Source organism: Pantherophis guttatus, chromosome 4 (genome assembly GCF_059756535.1).
Source record: "Pantherophis guttatus breed Tessera chromosome 4, ASM5975653v1, whole genome shotgun sequence".
In the NCBI taxonomy this organism is placed as follows: Eukaryota; Metazoa; Chordata; class Lepidosauria; order Squamata; family Colubridae; genus Pantherophis; species Pantherophis guttatus.
Genome location: NC_142066.1, coordinates 45283237 through 45305623, shown reverse-complemented (window position 1 = coordinate 45305623; position 22387 = coordinate 45283237). Strand labels below are relative to the sequence as shown.

General features: G+C 36.4%; 1 protein-coding gene and 1 long non-coding RNA gene across 4 annotated transcripts in view; one reads left to right on the top strand and one right to left on the bottom strand.

The window, feature by feature from the left end:
- Positions 1–4963: 4963 nt before the first annotated feature.
- Positions 4964–19383, bottom strand: PHB1 (prohibitin 1). Its single transcript, XM_034415488.3, has 7 exons — positions 19097–19383; positions 17521–17653; positions 13703–13864; positions 12792–12934; positions 11453–11569; positions 6924–7019; positions 4964–5346 (listed from the first exon to the last, which is right to left on the bottom strand). The coding sequence occupies exons 2-7, from the start codon at positions 17606–17608 to the stop codon at positions 5134–5136; spliced, it is 819 nt and encodes a 272-aa protein (XP_034271379.1). The 5' UTR covers positions 17609–17653; positions 19097–19383; the 3' UTR covers positions 4964–5133.
- Positions 19309–22387, top strand: part of LOC132711818 (uncharacterized) — a 51586-nt gene continuing 48507 nt past the window's right edge. For all 3 annotated transcript variants that reach the window (XR_015733780.1, XR_015733779.1, XR_009622560.2), the window contains exon 1: positions 19309–19393. This is a non-coding gene — a long non-coding RNA (uncharacterized LOC132711818). The remainder of the gene's footprint in view (positions 19394–22387) is intronic.

The following is a 22387-nucleotide window of genomic DNA, read 5'->3' as shown; positions in this document are numbered from 1 at the left end:
AATTCAATCAGCTGATATACAAGTCTTAGAAAGGCAACCAGGATGGAGATCTAAACCACAACAAGTTAAGAAAAGAAGAAGCAGGTTCTACAAAACTAAAAAATTTTAAACTAAACAAAAAAATTTTTTTTTCTTTTTTTAGCCAACAGATTAATGCCAGTTACTTAAGAGACGATTAAATATAATAAGCGGGATTTATAGAAGGCTGATACATGAAAATATAACTGAGGCAAATCACAGATTTATACTATTTTGAGAAGAATAACAGATCTCTGCAGTGCTGGTGTTTTTGGGATGTGGAAGATGGCCTTTGATTGAGCGGATTGGAACTTTCTATTTTGGACTCTTTGAAAAATGGATTACGTATATGTTGAGTTATAAGGCAAGAGAACTATGGAATTGGGGCATGCAGAAGATCTGGTTGTTACCCTAACGTGGTGGTTGGAATTAATAATCTAGACAAAAGACACTACAGAAGATACTACATGGAATATAAATATAAAGTCACTCGGGTGTTTTTTTATATATGAAAACATTTATTATTGATGGGGGCAGATGGTAATTGAAGATACTGAATATACTGTTGGAAGCAGAACTTGATGTTACCCTAACATGGGCGATGGAATTAATAATCCAGTTGAAAGACATTACAGAAGATACTATATGAATTACAAACTTAAAGTCATTTGAGGATTTTATATAGATATGGAAATATCTTTTAGTGGTGTGGGCAGAAGAACAAAGATATTAAAAATATTATGTATGGTAGACCTGTAGGAAAGTGGGTGGAGATAGGTTAGGTTACTGATTGTTTAGTTTAGGAAAAGGGATGTTATGTTCAGATATTAATATATGTAAAAGATTTGAATTAAGAGATATATGTATGGGGGTGGAGGAAATGGGTAAATTATGAGTTGAATAAATGCCAAATTAGGATTTATTATATAATTGTATAGCTGAAAGTTGCTTTGAAATGTATAGTATAGGGGGGATATAATAATAATGTTAGAAAGAAATGGTTAGCATATGGGGGGTGGTATAAAAGGATGGTAAAGTATTATATAATGTGATATCAATTTGGAATTTATTTTGGAGAAGCCATGGGGGGAGGGGAGGGGGAGGGGGGGTTAGGGAGGAGGGGGAAAAAAGGGGAAAATATCTGTATTTGAAAAACTTTTTCAATAATAAAAAAATTAGTGTAAATAGTATTCAGGAACAAAACACAAGAGTATTTTCTTTCTAGAATGCTCTATTTGCTAGTTCTGTGGCATAAGAAGGAACAATATGTAAAGCATATTTGAGGTTGACAAATTCAGAATTCAGACATCTTGGTCCTTTTCCAAGTTTCTTTCTTGGTCCTTCCCCGAGTTTCAGTATTTAGATTGTTTTACATCTCACTCTCAGGGCAGGATGTGACAAAGGAAATGCATTATGATTAGTGAATACAGGGCCTCTTAACACAGTAGAGCAATAGGCCATGGTCAGGGCAGAGCGAGGTCTACCTCTTCTGCATTGATAATCCTTAATTGTAGAATTGATAATCAAAGAGGGTTTGAAGTCAATCTATTTCCAGATCTAATGAGAAACATGTTGGGAACTATTAACTGAAACACTGAGTTCTTACAAAGGATCTTACAATGCATGCAATGTCATAGCTCTATCAATCACTTTCTAACTACTTTATTAGAACATTTCCTACAAACACACATATACTGTATGCATGCACACAATATACTTACAAAAAAAAAAGGAATGAAAGAAAGACCCCTTACCTGTTTATCAAACAAAAGGGAAGTGGAGAGTTCAAAGGCATTTTTGCAGATTAATTTCAATGTTCCAACACCATGGTTCCATTTTTATATTGTATGTATCATATATGCACTATTATCCACAATAAATGTTCCACAAATCTCAGGGATTCCACAAACATTCTAAAGTCCTGGGAACAGGACTCCTGGGTCAGCCTTTTTTCAAAAGAACAAAAAAGTGAACCATTTTACTCCCAATTTCATGATATAAGGGAAGAAAAGACTGACATTGTGGTTCCTGTGTGTATTTCCACTGGTCTTACCATAGTTTACTCAAGAGTAATATCTAAAGTGTAGATGCTAGATAAATTATAGATTGCTGTCTTATTGCCCAGGAGGCTGTGACTGTCAACTGTTGGTGATATAACTGGCATCTTTCAGCATTGCTGAATCTTCTGAGCCAGGGTTCCAGCTTGCATTATTTCTTAGAATTCTTTGCTTAGAATCTTACAAGTTCCTATTTTGAACTGGGCTCAAAATAGTGGTTATTGATAAGCCCAATTGCCATTCTTTCTATACAACCAACTTTAATTGCATATTTTTCTGTTTGCCACTATTTGTTGTCAATCCGTTCATCTAATTTTTTCTTGACTTTTTAATTACACTTTTTAAGGAATCCATTCCTGCTACATAACTTTTGTTCCTCTTGACATTCCCAACCATACTTTAGCAATTATATACCTACCCAGCTCCTCACCTCCTAATAAAATGTGTTTTAAACAATCAATGCAGCAGATGAGAGTTCTTGCATTTTGCCACTAACCTGTCACTCTGGGTGTTTTATTAAGCACTTGTGGTTTGGCCCCGAGAGCCTAGCTTTGATGCACCTCCAGTCTTAATGCATTTTGTAAACAGAGCTATGATCTATTCTCCTTTACTTTCAGGAACATAACAATTCGTTATATATTAGGTCAAATTACTTATCCATACTATAATCATAAGCTATCAGAATATATAAAGCCCACCTTCCCAATAAAGAAACACCCATTTTTCATTATATTTAACCTAATGTACAGTTTTATATGATTTCCACGACATCTCTTGTGAGAGTGGGAGAAATTTGTTTTTACACAGCGTATATTCTGTGTGGTTTATTCAGTTAAACTGACGATCAAGAGGCATCATGTGACCTGTCTAATCCGTACTATTAGAGATTTGACTCATGGTCCTACATAAGCCTTCTCTGTACTTCCCCACTTTTAGAAAGGTTGGACTATTGAGTCCATCTTTCAGTGACCAAAATAGTATCTTATGGCAAGTTCATCTATTAGAGTATCTTTTCTTTTATGTACTCTGAAAGCATATGCACCTAAGATAAATTCCTTGTGTGTCCAATCACACTTGGCCAATAAAGAATTCTATTCTATTCTATTCTATTCTATTCTATTCTATTCTATTCTATTCAGAACCCCAGTTGAACATGCTGTGAAAAGGTATTTCTGAACAGAATGAAGCTAAAATCAGAATGGCATCCATTAGAGACCTCAGAACATAAGGTTATTATTTGCCTGCGTAAGTATATTTGCCAGCCCGTTTTTATAATAGTTAGGAAGACGCTTAACAGTTCTGGAACACCTGCAGCTACAGACAGCAGATAGCTGGCAGTTACATGGGGTCCTCCCCTTCACTATAAAAACATCAGTTGGCTAGAAGTGAGCAACTAGGGTCATTTGCATCTTGAAGATTTTCACCTTGCAAACTAATTTGGCCAGTGTAGATACCTCTTGAAAGGAATACAGCTACCGATATCTGCTAAGCCACAGAGTCAATAAGGCATTAATTCATACTATTCTGTCATCTTACTATCAAAAGTATTTTACTTGTTTGTTCCCTGCTGTTGAAAACAGAATGATTATAAGATGTCTTCCCCTCACCTGAAATCTAGTGGCTCTCTATAGTGCAAGACATTGCCTATAGGATATGCTGATTATGCAGCTAATAGACTATGATATTCAGTAATATATTTATGAAGATTGTGTGCCCCATGTAGACTTTTCTTCATTTTGGTGAACCTGGATGCTGAAGGCCAATTTCCCAAAATGTGACTTATTGCTTCCTCCATCTGATATATTGCTTTGTTCCTTGAGGTAAAGAACCTTGTTTCTTGGTCTCTTATTATCTCCATCATCCACTTATCCTTGTTAGCATATTCCCTAGTGTGTCTCAAGCTCTACCTGAAAAGTAAAGTCTTTCCTTTTCCAAGATGAATGCTGGCCTCTTAGCATGCAGTGAATTCTTCATGTATTCTGCTGATAAGATTGCAAGTTGCTCCAGCCAAGCATTAGTGTGCTTTTTTTTGAAGATGCTATTCTCACACTATAGCTGACCACTATAGGAAGAGATGCCTTTCTGATCTGATCCAGCATTGCCCTTCTTATGAATTTGAAATCTTAATTGCTGATAGGATTGTGATTTTCCGATAAGTACTCATCCTAGTTAAGGTCATGTACAAAGACTGTTCAAATAAGCCTTAACTTTCATGGCTAAGAAAAAGGACTTTTTGGTGGGTTGCTCATCGTTTCAACAGTAATCTAGAACCTTCCTGTTTTTTCGGATGTTTGGGATACATTTTCTGTAGTTATAACTAATATTTCATTCCTACGGTGTGATATTAATTCTTTCATCTTATTAATTTTATTTCTCATTTATGATTGGTCAGCATAGTTATTGCTTTTATCTTGAAATGATTCAAAGTACTGCAATTTGATCCAGCTGTGTTTTAAATGTACAATATTGATAAATAGCTATTTTATTCCTTGAGGTTTTTAGAAAACTTTTAAAAACTTTTTAAAAATTCTGTCATATGAAATATGGCATTGATATTAGCAACAGCTAATATCATACTTTATTAAATACAAGTACTAAAAACATTTGATGGTATATGAAAGGAAAAATATTTTCACTGTTGGTAGCTTTCATGCTAAATGAATCTTTTTAAAGTAATCATGTTCCTCAACTGCATTAACATCAGGCTATAGATGGAATATATTCTAAACTATGGGCCACAGATTGCCAACAAACATATGGGAAGAACTTGCTTTCTTCAGAATATGTATAATTTAGATTATTCAGCATTATCTTGCCAATTCAGCAATCTTTTACAGCTTTTATTCTATCTATTGATCTGCTGAAAAGAATACTCTAGAAGGAGAATATGAAGGATGATTGCCTTTATTACTTGAAGGGATTTTCAATCAATCTTAATTTCTTATATTTTCAACCCAATTGATAAAGTTTAGGATTACTTTTGGCAAATTTGTCTCCCCTCCCCCAAGTAAAGAGTAGAAAAAAAGATGGGGAGACAGTGGGTGAATTTGGAGGACACTCATTGGGGTAGCTGGAGCAACACTGACTGTCCCGATGGCAGATAGGTGATGTTACGGGACCGCGAGAGCTGATAAGCGATATCTTCGGCTGCTTCAAGCTTCCGCAATTCTATAAGGCCATCACCTGCTGTAGCCAATGAATTGGCAATTAATTCAGCTGCTTTGGAATCTCCCTCAGCTGAAATTATAGCTGCTTTCTTCTGCTGCTCTGCCTGTATAAATGCAACAGAAAGCAAAAAAATTACTTCAGGAAAAAAAAGTTCAAGTGTTCATGTACTATCGAGTTAATAAAAGAATTGTGGTAGTTATAAGACAGTAACCAAAACAAGGCAATTAATAAAACAAATATAAGACAGAGAGAATGAATATGCTTGGAAAAAACAGTATCAAACTGGTACTTTCAATATTTTGATAAGCAAGAATAACAATTCTGCTTGCTATGTTAGTGTTCCAATATTGGTATTGCTACTATTCCTAGCCCATGACAGAGAGCAGATGTCAAGAAAAAACAATCTCTGTTATCATTAAAGAAGTTTCTCCCAGAGCAAGCAGCTGGAAAGTATGACCTAAGATAATTAAATAGGTACTTCGAAAGTTCCCACTATATTGAATGCATGGTAGAGATTTTGATACGTTGACTTATACTTTAACTTAAGATTCTCTGAACTGAATATGGAATTCTAATATCAGGGAAGAAAAATCTATGGATACTTCCAAAAGGTTAGGAAATGTATCTGATATTAGAGGTCTTTTTTTCCAACTCCAGAATAGAAACTCCCATGAGATATAAAATAGTCTCTTAAAGGAAGCAACTCTCTGTTTAAACAAACAGTGCTATGACTATGCTCAGTTGCTAAGAATAGTGAGTGTCAGGTAAAGAAAAGCAGCAGCAGATGGGAGGAGGAAAAAGATGGAACACAACATACTGGTAGCTGTCATTTTGATAACAGTATTCTTAATAAAGGTGAGACTGGATTCTGTCATCATAATAAGAATGTATTATTTTAACCATGGTTTAAGCCAAAATGACTGGATTCACACAACTTGTTAAGCCAAAAACATATAGAATGAGCAATGGAGAAACTATTAGTGCAAAACTTATAAAATCAGGGAAGTTTTGGAGAATTTGGGAATGTTCCATTTCTTTCCATAGATCATGCTATTCTAGGTGCTGTTCAGCGATTCTGGAAGTATTTTATTTATTTATTTATTATTTATTTAATTTTTATACCACCCTTCTCCCGAAGGACTCAGGGCGGTGCACAGCCAAAAATAAAAACAAACACATATAAAATTTAAAATAGTTTAAAAGGAATTAAATAATTTGGCCCATTTCAATTAAGACAAAGACAATAGACAAAGACAACCCATATAACTTAAAATTGATCTTTGTATTCAGACCAAATAAATCTTTTGATTTAAAAGCAGTTTGATATACCCCACTAATAGTTCAGTTTCAATACAAGACTGCTTGTATTAGGAATGCCATATCCAGGACATCTCTAATCACTTCCAATTTAGTGGAATTGCTTTTGAAACCCACCAAACTGTGGCAAGGACAATATGGTCCAGAGGAGATTTCAGCATTATCTGGAGGGGAAAGAAAATGTTCTGGAGTTTCTGGAATTAGTTCCTGAATTAGTGAGTTCTGCATATTCCTATTTATGGCTATAATGACATTTTACATTAGATGCTGGAAATGACAAATTCTGAAAATTGGAGCATTAAAAAAGGAGACAAAAATCTTTTCAACAAGAAGTGAGCTAAGGCTGCTTGTACATATTCTCACCTTTTCCACTATGAATCTGGCCCTTTCAGCTTCTTGTTGGGCAACTTGCTTCATTTCTACTGCTTCTGTGAACTCTTTTCCAAATGTCAGGTGTGTCTGAGATGGAAATTAAAAAATAATACCAGTGAGTTATAATAATATAAACCATTGTTTCTTAACTTTGTCAGATTGAAGATGTGTGGACTTCAACTCCCAGAATTCCCTAGCAAGCATATTAGGAATTTTTAGAGTTAAAGTTGATATATATTCAAATTTCCAAACTTGAAAAACACTGATATAAATTACTAATATCATTTCCACAGGTAATTGTATCCTCCTAGCCTACATATATTATAGAGAGAAATGAGAAGTTTGACTTTCAGAGACCTTCCATTGCTGTTTCCATTCTTATTCCCCACAAATCATATTACTAGACAGATTTCTGTACCCCACTGAAAGATTGGAAGATTGAATTTCAGCTTGAACTCCATGCTCCCATGGAGCTATGATTTTAATTTAATGCAAACAATAAGATGAATGGATATTAAAGGGTGTCAAGTTGGGGAAGTCACAAAATAAAACATACATGTATCTTCAAGACAAGCAACACGAGAGGTGGAGACAACTTTCCTCGTGTCAGTCACTCTCACAACCTTCTAGGGGCCATATAAAGTGGATATCTGCTTTTTTTCCCTTTCTATATTTTTGCTATTTTGATTTTAAGGGTGACGGTGGGGAAGTGAGGTTGGCTTCTATACATCCTCTATCTCAATCACATACTTGTTTTGGTTAAAAAGGAGTCAGAAAACTGTTAGAAAGTTAATCAGGGTTCTATGGTAGGGTCAACTAGCCTGTGAACGGTCGATTCCTGCAACAGAAAATGGAACACGCAAAGAATGTGGTTTTTTTTTCTGAAACAAATAGGAAAACTGTAATAGGATATTGAAAAAGATTAATTTTGAGAAGGCTGCAAAGGAGTAAGTCTCAAAGGGTTGTGGAAAGAAGGAAAAACAAATGAGGAACCTAAGCAAAATTAATAGTAGCACTGTGTTGGAATGTACAGAGAGAGATACGAAGTGGCAAGGCCACATAAAGCTTTTGTGTGCAAGGAAAATAAAGGTTGTACAGAAACCACAAAAAGTTAAAAGTTCAAATAACAGCACCTGGTAAAGTTTTGAATAACATTTCTCATCTTAGTTAATTGAGTCAGTTTTTTGGTGGGAGATTCTTTTGACATTGGGGACATACTCAGTTGAAGGCAATTTTTCTCATGCATTCACCTAGACTTATCCTTTCCTTGTCCAGAGAGGAATCTCAGAGAGCAGCTTTTTATTTCATTGTGGCTGTTGGCTATGCTTTTAATGGAGCCATCTTCAGTTTTCTATTTCTTCATCGTAAATGTTATGTAAAATATATTTCTAAATATTTTCTATAATGCCGAGCTGTATCAGTCTAGTGCGATTTGGAAATTTTTTTGTGCAAGATTTCCTCATCATAGCCTTAATGTAGCTAGAAACAACATAGAGTCTAAGCTTCCACTTTCATTCCGACAGAAATTCAGTCTTGTGGTTGAGTTTGGATGTTGGATATTTGAAATGGGAGGCTAGAAGATAAATGATTTTCTCACGTTCTCCAACAATACAGGTTATTTGATAGAGCAAGTTCAGCAACAAGGCAAAATAAATAATAACAACAATAACAACAACAACAATAATAATTTATCAAAAATGAGAAGGTGAAGATCTTGTGGGACTTTTGAATACAGGCGGATCGCCATTTGGAACACAACACGCCAGATATCATAATTGTCAAAAATTGAAATGTACAATTTATTGACATTGCGGTATCAGGAGATGCCAGAGTCGAAAAAAAAGAACTGGAAAAAAATCAGGAAATATCGCGACCTGGCCATCGAAACTATGTGATTATGGATGAAACATGTAACAGTGATACCCATTGTCATTGGGGCACTTGGTACCATGTCCAAGAACTTTATATGATACATCAACAAATTGCAGCTTCCTGCAATAACACTAGCAGGACTGCAAAAAACTGCAGTACTCGGAACATCATATATCTTAAGAAGGTACTTGGTTGATACCTAGGACGCTGGCAGCAACCCATATCAACCATTACCACCAGTCAATGGTATTTGTGATGCATTTTTGAATGTTCAGTTGACTGAGTTTCATGTTTAATGAAATTATCTTTTTATTCAAATAGGTTGAGAAGTAGCAATCTGTTTTGGCCATATATATTACTTTAATATATTTTTTTTAATTTAAGGATATCCTAGTTGGAGAGGAGAGAGAGAAAGGTGCTTCTATGCTTTATTTTTACATGCCTTGTAAGACATGTAAATGTTTTCTCTCTTTCTCTGTTATGTATCTTTCTGTGTATGTTTTAAAAATATTTTTATATATTTCTACAGTTTTTATATTCTTGTTATCTCTAGTGGTTTCTTACAATGTTACAAGCTTTAAATACCTTTCTAAAATACTTATTACTTCTACCGGTATATTTTTAGTAGATTTGGTGAAGTAAAATTTAAAGCCATTTTCTACAAGAAGCTCTTATTTTCCCAGAGGAGGAATTTTAATCTATCCTATATAATTCCTAAAAAAAAAAAAAAAAGTGGTAAATCTTCCAATTTAGAAGATATTTTAAAAATTTGGTAACTAGTAGTTGGTAATGCTTATGCACTGCTATGGATCTATAAGGTGACATAAACAATTAATTTATCAAAATACAATTAGATAGTATGAGTCCTAAGTTATGACAAATACTTTTTTTAATTATAATTTTTCTGATATCAATTGATCAGGTAGATAATGTTCTCATAGGATCCAGCAGAACGAACTCCCAAACTTCCTAAGTCTACTGGTACTTACCCTGAGAATCAGTCTGTTGCTGATTATATAATTATTTATCTATGCTGAGTGCCAAAGAATTGAGGCCTTTGAACTATGGTGCTGGAAAAGTCCCTTGGACTGCAAGGCAATCAAACTGGTCAGTCCTAGAGGAGATCAACCCTGACTGCTCTTTAGAAGGCCAGATCCTGAAGATGAAACTCAAATACTTTGGTCACCTAATGAGAAGGAAGGACTCACTGGAGAAGAGCCTAAAGCTAGGAAAGATTGAGGGCAAAAGAAGAACGGGACGACAGAGAATGGCTGGATGAAGTCACTGAAGCAGCAGGCGTGAGCTTAAATGGTCTCTGGGGGATGGTAAGGACAGGAAGGCCTGGAGGAACGTTGTCCATGGGGTCGCAATGGGTCGGACACGACTTCGCAACTAACAACAACAAAAGAGATTGCCTTTAATCTTAAGGCATGAGTAGGGGGGGAAGATTTGACCCAAAAGCTGGATATAACTATAAACTCTCCCACAGGGGAAGCAAAATCATAGCGAAGTCCCATTCCCATCACAAAATTCCTGTTTTCCTTCCACAAATATCATCCACTCCTGGAAAAAAAATGCTGAATTGTGATGACTGAAGGCATCAGAAATGCCTTGAAGCAGTTTCTCTCCAAGAACATGGAAAATATAGGTCAGGCCAGGCTTTATGTGCTAGTTTCATCCAACCTACATCTTTCCATTTTGAGAAGAGAAGAGGATGGGACAACCACAGGCAGCCTTATTTCAAAGAATTATTAACACTTTGTACAATTTCCTCCCCATGAAAAGACATGAATGGATAAGGACAAATGTTTTGGAGGAAACTTCCCTTCCTGATAACTGCAGCAAAATTATTTACATACAAAGATGGAAAAATGAAACATCCACAGTAGATGATTAGATTACAAAATTAATGAAATTTGTGGAAATGGCAAAGCTGACTGGTTTGACCGGAGAAAAGATTATAGACTTTTTTTTAAAAAGACTGGAAGTCTGGAATTTTTTTTGTTAAAAGAAGACTGAATTAATGATTTGTAGACATGGGGTTTAGAAAGGTCAAAGATTCTGGAAGGAGACAGAATAAGATAACAATTACCAAATAGAAAAAAAGACGGAAATCATAATTCTGTATTTTCTTTCCTTTTAATTTTGTATCTTTTTATTGTGTTAAAAAAATCTAATTCAGGATCTCTGATGTAGAGAGACAAACTGGATATTCACTATTCCTTATTAAAGCATGCATATTTTGTAGATTTTAAAAAAGGAAAACATTACCTTTATGATATGAGTGGGGAAAACAAAAAAAGAACCTATGGACCCATCATTTAGAAATGGATCCTACTTTTGATTCTGTATGAAAGTTATACAATCTAATAATAAAGAAATTAGCTGCAACTTTAGAATCCTAGATGAGGATTTTTCCTCTCATCCACAGAGATGTCTAGGTACTGATGGATCTCAGCTCCCAGTCCACTGTTCAGGGATGATGGGAGCTGGATTCCAGAAATATCAAGAGGTATATAGGTATCCCAACACCTATGAATGAATGATTATAGAAAGCATCTATACCCTTTAATGTGGAACTTTTAATTAAGGATAAACTAGAAATATATATAAAATTACACAGCTTCTAGATGTGGAATGCATCTTACCAAGGAAACATCATCTAAAATGAGTCCAAATGTAGCTGCTCTTTCTGTCAGGTCTTCACTCACTTGTCTGGAAACCAGCTCTCTTTGTGTGATTAGCTCCCCAGCATCAAAGCGAGCCTGGAATAATGAGATATGCAAAACAGCACTTAGAACAGACAGCAAAGCTAAAATTAGAACTACAGATTTATTAAAGTTTAATCCTAAATCAGATAGAATTTTAGCCCATCAATACCTATTATGTACAACATTTAATAACAAGCATTATTTTCTTGCTGTTTCAGTGATAGTCTTCCCACAGGCATCAACTGCTCCTATGGGAAATAGCAGGTCAGTATGGATTGGATTTCAAACTAAACCAATTGGGTTCTTTTGTTCATTGGAAATGAACTCCAATCTGGTATCCCCAGTATGTCTTGGAGTATAAACCTCATTATCTCTTTTTCTAATAAAGGTAGGAATATGTCACATCAATGAGTATGTAAGTATCTGTTAGAAGCCGTGCTATAAAAAAGGGCAGGACATTTTCTTTTTAAAAAATAATAATAAAACTGCTTGAAATTATTTCTCTATATCTTTATAAAATTAATCTTGAATTTCATGTTCAACTTCATTCTTTCACTTTCAAATCATTCTTACACACTGAAACATAGTCCTACAATCCATTCATTTGTTCCAGTAGAGTGTGTGAACAAAAAGAAGAAAAAGAAGTTATCAATGAGATAACAAGGATGGGAAATGGGAGAATAAAGACTGGATCAGATAAAGAAAGAGGTTACTAAATACGGAGGAGAAATAAGAATGAATACAACATAGATCTTACTGGACAGTAAGATATACAGAGTTATATCTTATACAGTAATATATACAGAGCTTCAAGTTCATGCCTCTAGCTCTCAAAGTTTTTTTTTTTTTTAATGTAATGCCTGGTTTTCTTCTGACTTATTGTTCATTTTCTGCAAACTGTTTGCTCTGGAGTGTACTGGATTAATATAATTCCAGAACATTCCTTCTAAAATGCCTTCCTCCTCTGTCTATGTACTGGCATCTTCCCCTTTTCTCCTTCCAAGAAAGAAAAATGCAATGCCCGCATGTAAAACTGACAGGAGATAGATTCACTGGGAGCTTTCATGGGTTGCACAAGAATATGTCCACAAACACAGAAAAGGAGGGAAACGGAATTAGAAAGTCTTTTGACAGACAGAAGGAATAATTGGCTCCATAGAATAAAATGAATCAGTCCCTGCCCTTTGCAGCATACCACTAAATGAAGCAATTAGAATTGTGAAAATAATGCCTAGGCTCATAAAAGGAGACATGGTCTTATCCTACTCTCTCTTACCACCACAGATTTGAGGATCTCAGTTGTGATGGAAGGCAATACTCGTTCATCATAATCTTCGCCAATAGTGGTGAAAATCCGGGGGAGCTGCGTCATCACTGGCCTGAACAAGATTCGGAGTGTGATATTCACATTCTGTAGATCTACCCAGAAGATAGGAAGCAGATTGTAGCAGTTACATGTTCTGAGCTTATACCAAGCTTCCCACACCTACTTTTTTAGGAGTGTATTGGGATTACAATTCCCAAAATTCCATCACTATACTCATCCAGAAGATACTTAGATAAGCCTTGCACATACAATTGACAAAATAAAGGGTGATCTGCTGCCAAATAATCTAACCCAATTTTCTCTTCTAAATAGTTCTAGGCCAACTTTAGTAAGGATAAAGATGACCATCACAATAGGTTTTTTCCACTCCATTCCTATCTAGTAAACTTTGCTAATTTTTATTTTCCTGCTCCACTAGGGAATGTAGGATCCAGGAAGGGAAAGAAAAAACACCCCAAAACCGGGTAAGATGATCTGCAAATCACTGCCCCTCCCCCAAAATGTAGGTGTGTTTGGTGGGGGGAAGAGGAGGATAACAAGCTGATGTGTTTTTAACTCTTATTTCCATAACAGAAATATAACAGGATGGTTTGGTTTGGTGATAAGTTTTCATTAAAAGATAGTTTTGAGTCCATGTAATATTCATGGCGGGGATACAAAAGTGGCTTGCCACTGATGTCTACTTTACCTTCTTGGGACTTCCTGGTGATCTGTCATTCAAATATTAACCAAGTGCAATTCGTCTTAGTTTGAGATGAAGATCTGCCAGATGCCATTATATGCTTTAGCTTTATGTGTCCAATTACCTAGCTTCAGCTTTCCATTCCATTAATAAAAATAGGATCTGTCTCACTGCTTACCTTTACTCCCAGTGATTACAGGCACATTGCGAGGGCGGGAACGGCAGTCAAAGAGTATTGGCTTTTGAACCCAAGGAATGAGAAAATGGGTTCCTTCTCCCACCACTATGTCTTGAACACCTTGGAATCGATCAAATATGACAGCCCGGTGGCCTGCATCCACTGCAAATAGGGGAGAAAATTCAAACAACATTCTTTGAATGCAAGAAAAGCAGGAAAAATGGGAATACTTTTTGTGTTCTTTATTTATCAGAAGCATCTACAAATTACAGACTTACAACATTCAACTGTGATCCAATAAAATAGGTCATAGAAATATACCACATATAAAAAGTATATAAAATAAATAGGATTAAAACTAAATGACATTTGCTAAGTATCCAACCATGTTGACAGTGTTTTCTCTTGCCAGCATGAGGTCTTCTTCAACAGATGTTGATGGACAATGTATGCACCATAGTATGTGTGAGGTTCTCCCCATTCACTGAGAGTATCTTCTACTTCAGGGGTGTCAAATTGGTAGCCCAGGGGCCGGATGCATCACCACAGGCCACACCCATTCCAGCTCTGTGAAGGGGGAAAATGTCACGATATGTTACGTAACATGAGTTTGATACCCGTGTTCTACAAGGAAGCCCCATTTTTTTAGATTGTCCTACTCTGCACAGTCTATTTAGTGATTTCCATATAGGACAAAGTTGTTTTTGACCAGGTGGCAGACAGTTGTATGGCTGCCTACTGGGCAGACAGTTGCCCGCTAGCTCCTTACTCACCTTCCATAGTTTTAGGGTGATCTGTTGCAGCCAGTTGTTAGGAAGGACAGAAGTTTTGAGAAAACCATACCTCATTTTCAGCCTTGACCTTGGGGGATTGATGGCCATATAGTAGGTGTTTTTGGGAATGTCGCTAATAACCACACATTCTGTGCAGTACTTCGTCAGCAAAATTTTTTGGGGGGAGGGGGGCACGAATACCAGATAGATAATGCATCTTTTATATTGGGGTTGGTGTTAGACATCCTGTGACCAGTTTTGCTGCTTCATTTAGGCCCACATCCACTTATTTTGCATGTTTTAATCTAAGAGAAATATGGGGCTTATGCAGATGTTCTTAATGTGTTTAGTTGGGCACCGCAACTTATGCCCATTATTTCCTCAAAATGCTGTTCCTAGCAAGTATTTTCTGTTTGGTATTAAATAGTGATTCTTAAAGGTAAGTGTGAGGTCCAGAATTACTCCGATACTTTAGAGCAGTGCAATGTTCAATGTTCTTTTTGTATTATTTCCAGATGGTAGCTCACTGGATACATAGAACTACAGCTCATTTCCTTCACTATCATTATTGTATGTGGAAAAGTAATAATGTCCAGTTCATGTGTTTTGGTAGGTCTGTGGCCAAATACAACAAATTGCCCTATCAGAGAAATGGAGAAGCATCACTATTGTGCTAATTAAATCATTAACTGACCAGTTCAAAGCAGCTTAAGACTGGATTACTTATAATTCTGCCAGTACTCCCTAAACTCCAGTCCAGCTGAATCTGATTAAAGACATTAGTGTTTAAATCTAGAATGTTCTATATACAATAATTTGTTCTCCCATGAAATGATAGCTCCTCTATGCTCTTGCTTATATCAGATCATGTAAAAAAAAAACCAATTCCTTTAGATTTTATCTTTGTTATTTTCTATCATAATCATCTCTGCCTAAGGCAGAGGCAGCTCTTCCTCAATCTTGAAGTATTACAACCATCAGAATTTGCACTGTGAGGTACATGCCAAAACATATGAAAAACACTTTGCTGAGGAAGTTTTATGTGACTAATGTCAGTTTCCATACAGGTAGTCTTCTACTTAGAACCATTCATATAATGACCAAAGTTAAAATGTCACTGAAAAAGTGACTTAGAATCATTCCTCACACTTATGACCACTGCAGCCTCCCAAAAGTCATGTAATCAAAATTCAACCAACATGCTTCAGTGTCCCAAGTCACGTGATTGCCATTTGCAATCTTCCCTGCCAACTTCCAACAAGCAAAGTCAATGGGAGGAAGCATGATTCGCTTAATGACCATGATTCATTTAACAACTATGGCAAATAGGTCATAAAATCAAGTGCAACTCACTGCCTAGTTTAGCAATGGAAATTCCTGGTTGTATGTCAAGAACTACCTGTACTTCAACTGAGATTGTAATAGCGTACAGTGCTACTGTTTGGAGTTTTAGGCAACAAACAATGTCCTCTTTTAGAGTGCCCCATCCATTTATTCTTTGAATTAGTCTTCATCTCCTTTCATCCTACACTTGGGGTTGATTTTGAAAATATCATCCCACCTAGATTTTTTTTTCTCCATTTATTTTCCTCTCTTATATTTCTGGAAATCTTGAGGTTTCTGAAACTTGCTAATGTCTTTTCTTTCGCAGGGATGATGCTGTATCTCAGTCCCACTAGTTAGATCAGACCAGGAAACTATGTTTAAGAACAAGTAGTTAGATAATATTTGGGAAAAGGATAAGACAATTGTGCTGTCCTCTAATTTGCTCAGTAACTGCTTCTCTTTTCTCAAAGACAAAATGCACAATTTGGGAAAATTCTCTTAGACTCAGCACACGTCTCCACACTGCACCCACAAGGAATTGATCTGCTTATGCTGTACCACAAACTATGGCTGCTTGAGAAACCATTATTGATTCTTTTTTTAAAAACCAATCTACTTTTAAAGACAGTTTGGAAATTTCAATTAGTATAGAATGCTTGAATAATGTAGGAGCCAGGTATTCAGATCATAGTCCACTGTTGTGTGTCCATCACATTGGCTACTTATTTGCTTCTGTATTTAAATTGTTATTGTCCTTTAATATCCTAAAATTTTGAAATAAGCTACTACTTGCTTCAGCATTAATTTTAGAAGCTCTCTTGGATGTTATCAGATTCAATAGACACTAGAGACTGTGCCTTTTCAGCAGTGCATTCATATCTTTGTACCAGTATCTTGAAAATATAAAGGTACAATGAAATCTATTTTAAGTGAGGTGCAACTCTTGGTGATTGCATTCATACTGTTTTCTTGGCAACAGCACAAAAGTGCTTTTAAAACACTTAACTTTAATTACTAAAAGTAATTAACTTCTAGGGTTCTTTTGTAAGCTCTCCAGCCTGTCTAACTTACAGTCCTGAGATTTCTTAGTGTTTTCTATGAAAGTATTGCTCGTATCTACTACGCTTAGCTTCTTCAAGATCAGAGAAGGTCAAAGGATGCTGCCACCTGCTGAGACTTTTCTTTAAGGCAGAACACATTGCCCACATTTCAACTTCTGTTCATAAAACAGTGTAATGATACATTTTAAATCTGACATTTAGTTGCACACTGTTTAAAATATATTTGCAAACCTCCCTGCAAGAAAATGAGGACATTAATTTCTTAAAATTTAATTGATCTATGAGAGGTAAACAGTACTAAATTCTACATGAGTTAGAAAAGTATTTTTCAATGGCTAAAGAAGAATAATTGTCCTTGGAGAAAAAGTAGAAAATGAAGGACTTTGGTTATAGGCTTAATTCTGCTAGAACTGTCATTCTTCCAGCCATCACAGTAGAAAAGAGAGAGAGAAAAAAAGAGCTGTTTTCTGTAGTTTTGTTTTTAAATTCTTTGATGGAGAATCTTCTAAGAATGTGGACTTGAGATTTTAACAAAATAATTTTTAACAAAATTATTACTATATAAGCTAAAATTATTATATTTCATCAATTCCTATCTTAATATTTACTTGGTTATCTCACAGGAAAGGAAATGCCCTGCAGAGAAAGTCTTCCTTACCATTATACAGAGCAGAGTTGACAACTCCACCAACAATCGCCAGACCCAAGCCGAGTTTGCCCACAGTCTCAAAAATTTTGGAAGCCATTAGTGTCAATATAAGTCTTGCTTCTGTTTTCTGATACAATCACACCTATGCAGGTAGGGGGAAAAAATCCAGTAATAAGAAAAGTTGGAGCAAAGAAATGGCTTCTCAGAAATGGCTTTTCTGCATAAACAGCAGCTTCTTATCCCTACATTTAAAAAAAAAAAAAAAAAAAGTTTCACAGGATACAGTAGTTACTTAAGAATGCTATTTGGATAATTTAAGATACAATCCCTGCAATAATATGCAACAATCCAGAGTTTAAGGGGAAAAATTATTAGAATGCTGATATATCTTTAAAGAAATCATGTGATTTCAGGAAAAGACATGCTTGATTTAAGATGATCTTGAATGTGCAATGTGAACACTCAAATCACCTTCTCCTCTTTGAATCCAGGTTACTGCACAGCCCTAGCAATTTTCCAAATGCAGTATCTTCGGTCTGTATATAGAACATTTCCAAAAACTTATTCTCCTATATTTGGGAATATCAGAACCTAGAATTAAATTGGTTAAATTAGTAGATTTAATCTTTTAAAATTACTCTTTAATGCCACAATAAAATGTTCTTATTGGATACAAATGATGGATGTGTATTAAGATAATAAGATAGTCTACTCAAATTAGTCCAGGCACATTTTTTTCTGTCTTGGGGCAATTAGCAAATACATTAAGAAGACTAAATTGGCAAATGAATAAGTATGCCTAACTGTCCGACCAATCTTCATCAGTCTCTTTAACACATGTGACTTTCAAATGTTTCACCCTGAGGAAAACTCCCAACAATGGTCTCTACATTCAGTATCACAATGTGTTCTGTGGACACATTGTTAGAATCCTGTACTGTTCATACAAGGGTCTGTTAAAGCTTGATGGGTCTGATGGACTCCTATTTCCTAAAGACAGTACACATTCTACACTCCTTGGGTGTCCTAGGCTGTGGGTTAACTCAGTAGCAGTGGCAAGCTTTTTTTACTGAATAAATCTAGTGAACAAAAACTCTTTTAAGATTATAGCCTTTTCCAAAGCTCTTTAATATAAATTTCCACAGCAACTTTTATTCTAGCCAATCTCTCCCTCTCTCAGGAACCCGCCCTTTGCAAATCCTGTCTAATCCCTACTGAAATAGATAAAAGACACCCCAAGCATCTTGCTTCACTCCGGTTCTGGAAGAGTACAGGAGCATGTGCAATTCTTTTTATTTGCAGAATCCGCCCATCCCCCCAAATCCCCTGACCTGCACCCCAGCCATTTCTCCATTTTGTGGTCATGCTTTTTCCATCTGCGGCTCAAAACGCTCATTTGCGAGAATTCTGCACCGCATCCGTTCCAGCAAGACCCAAATATCAGGGTTTCTTTTCAAGCATGCTTTTGCATTTCATCACGCCGCGCTTTGCTAATTTCTCCGCAATTATGTCACAACAAAAGACAGACCCAGTTCAGCGGAAGGGAAAAGAAGGCAAAGCTCGACGATTCTTAGGCGTAACTCACCTCCTAAGGAAGAATTGACCTCCACATGAAGACTCCACCGAGCCACCTGGTCCCTCTGTACTTACGCACAAGGCGCACCCGAGCGTCGGCCCTTGCTAGCTGCGGCAGTGCCTGACGGGATTCGTAGTTCTTTGAAGTACAAAGTACAAAACAATAGCCTCAGCACCATGGGCCATGCGCGAGCAAGATGGAACTTCGAATCCCGAACGGCACCGCGATGCAAAGGCCCGCCCTTTCCTATTGGCGCACGCCGCAGGGCTTCCTGGGAATGGTTCGCAGATTGAACTGAGCCAGGCGGTAAGCACGAGGGAGCGCGTTCACGAGGTGAACGTGGGAGCGCGTGAATTTTTTTCCCTCCCCTCCCCCTCTCTTCCGTTTGGAGCTGAAAGTCCTACACGTGTTTGAAGAATATGTAGCGGGAATAAAAAAAAAAAAAACGAAGCTGTTCATGTGACACAACTCATGGTTTACTTAACCATGGTTTATGAAATGTATGGGGTGGTGGATGAGAGTCTAATCATTGATAGTTAGCACAGTGAAGTTTGCAGTTTAGTTCTATTAATAGTTAAATTATAATTATAAATTATAATTATAATTTAAGTCATGCCTTTTCTCCAGGCATTTACTTGGCAACCCATTGCTCTTAGTTTCAACTACCAAATTTACTTAACATCTTTTAAAAATTGTCTATGGCTGTATTATAAAAGTATTAGCACTATATGCAAACTAATAAGAGTAACATTGCTGCTCCAACCTTAGCACTGAATATACCAAGTGCTGTTTCATCCAAAAGCTGAAAGATTTTCTTGTTTTCAATATGTAAAGATAACTTTCATGGGCAAAGATAAGTTGCCCTTTTTTTCTCCAAATTGAGATAGATAGAATCATACAACCAAATGATTTTGTTAATTAGGGTGTCATGAAAATATAACATAGCCATATGACTAATTTATGCTTCAGGTGCAATTTTAATCCAGAAAACTGGATTGGTCACATATTCTAGGCTCCTTTAAGAACTATAATTCAAAAATAAAAATTGAAAAGTACAGCTACTGTGTTCAACTTTTTAAGTCGACTGAATTGACGGAAACAATTTTTTCAAAGAAACGTTTAACTAAAAGATCAAGAAGATACCTTTGCTTTTCATCATAATTTATATCTATGCATACAATACAGAAGTATATGTAAGAGTTGTCCCCCATCTAAACGAATTATGTTAGTAATGGTTGACTATTTTACCCATGTTGACAAATCTGCATTCAGTGCATCAGATCATAGTTCTTGTACCAATAGATTCATGATGCTTGTATATTTAACCAAGAAAACAGTTTTCAATGAACAGTGATCACATTCCAATTGATGGATAGCCAATATTAAACATCACCGTATTTTTTTTCTCCCACCCATTAGTCTTCCTTCAGGAGGAAAAAGTTTACCCATTTAAAGCATAATACTTAAAATACAAAGGTAAGAGGGTTGCATTCTGACATAGGTACCAATAATTCCTTAGAACAGTGGCCCCCAACCTTTTGGGCACCAGGGACTGATTCTGTAGAGAAAGGTTTTTCCGTGGACCAGATGGTGTGGTTTTGTGTGCTGCCTACATCTCGCAGGTGGGGCTTTGCTTGTTTGCATGGCCCGGTTTCTGGCATGCTGCGGCCCGGTGCCGGTCCAAATACCAGAGTTTGAGACCCTGCTCTAGAAGTTATGTGGTTGGGACTAATGTTGAAAACATCTCTATGTACTTTTATGTATTGCCCTGCTCATTCATGCATAACATATTGAACGAAGTCTGTTATATAATGGGGAAAAACAGCTAATTGCTCCATGACATGCTTGGAGGGATAGTCACAGATACTTTTATCTATAGCTTTTGCTGTTGCTTGGAAGTTTTGAAAAATGGTCATGTGTTGGCTTTAATAGCAAATACCAGAAAGTTTAATGATTAAGAGGTTACAATCTGAGGCCCAGAGTTGGGTATAACATTAGATAAAACCCACCACTATCAGAAATTTGTATGTGGTAATATTAATATAAAACTAGAGAAGAAATAAATATATTCAATTGAATTTAGACTTAAATGCAAATGAAATGGAACTGAATTAGTTTTTGAACTGAATGGAGTCACCACTTTTTGGAATATGACCCCCAGTTCATCTAAGCAACAGTTGTCGCTTTAAAAGTTGCACAATCCCTGTGTAATTACTTACAAAGATATATGCTTCCTAACCAAACACTATGTCACTAGTGGCTTTTAGTAGATTTTTCTCTATTGCCTTGTTAATTTGACATTCAGAATCTAGTGAGAAATTTTGTTTTGCAATAGGACGTAGGTTAATCTTAAAAAAAAAAAAACCATTCAGCTCGCCTGTAAAGTAGCCTATTTCAGTTGTTTCAAGATATACTGCAAACAGTAAGACACTGCAATATTTTCAAGAAAGAACCTGCAAATCAGAGAGGTCAATTTGGGGTGACTAAATCTTTTGTGTTTTCATCCAGGGGTAACAGGAGGTGAAATGGTCCTTAGTTTCTTTTAGCTTCCCCATGCTTTGCTGTTTTTTCTGAATTAAACTAAGCCAGTGATGGCTAACCTTTTCTGGACTGAGTGCCCAAAGCACGCGTGCAGATGCATGCGCGCACACCCGAACCTCCAAAATGCAATGTGTGTGCAGCCCCTGTGCATGCACCCTGCCACCACGTATGCACCCCTCCCTGTGCATGTGTGCGCACCCCTATGCACAGCAGAGGCCTGAAGACCAGCTGGCTGGCGGGAGATGGGCTCGCATGCGTGGCAGAGCTGAACTGGGGCAACAGCTTGTGTGCCCACAGAGAGGGCACTGTGTACCACCTCTGGCATAGGTTCACCATCACGGATCTAAGCCAACCGAGTAGGGATCTAAAGTGGGAGCATAATTTCTTCCTGCCACCTCTATTTCCATTTAATAGAAATGAAGATACTATCCTGCTTAAAATCAAATCGAGAAGCATTTCTTAGTAAATACCTCCGTGATTTGAGTTAGTTTAGTGTTTATTATCAAGATAGTAAAGAACAAGCTAAACATTTTGCTGAGCATCTGTGAAGTTTTATTAACATTTTTAAATGCTCTCAGAAGAGAACTATCCTGCTGAAGGTTTTCCTATTTACAAAATAGCTACCAAAGAAAACTGCTAAAGTGTTATTTATTACTCCTAATTCATCTTTTAATTTTACTAATCAAGTGGTCACTTTTTCAAAGTGCTAGGCTTCAGCTGTTTACCATTTTTCAACATCCATAAAGTGTATGTGGGATC

Excerpts from the sequence above, each read along its gene's own strand:
- PHB1 (XM_034415488.3), bottom strand. The coding sequence starts at position 17,608 with ATGGCTTCCAAAATTTTTGAGACTGTGGGCAAACTCGGCTTGGGTCTG. Across the intron at positions 12,935-13,702 it reads TGTAATCACTGGGAGTAAAG|ATCTACAGAATGTGAATATC; the intron begins GTAAGCAGTGAG and ends TCTTCTGGGTAG. Across the intron at positions 5,347-6,923 it reads CCAGATTCATAGTGGAAAAG|GCAGAGCAGCAGAAGAAAGC; the intron begins GTGAGAATATGT and ends GCATTTATACAG.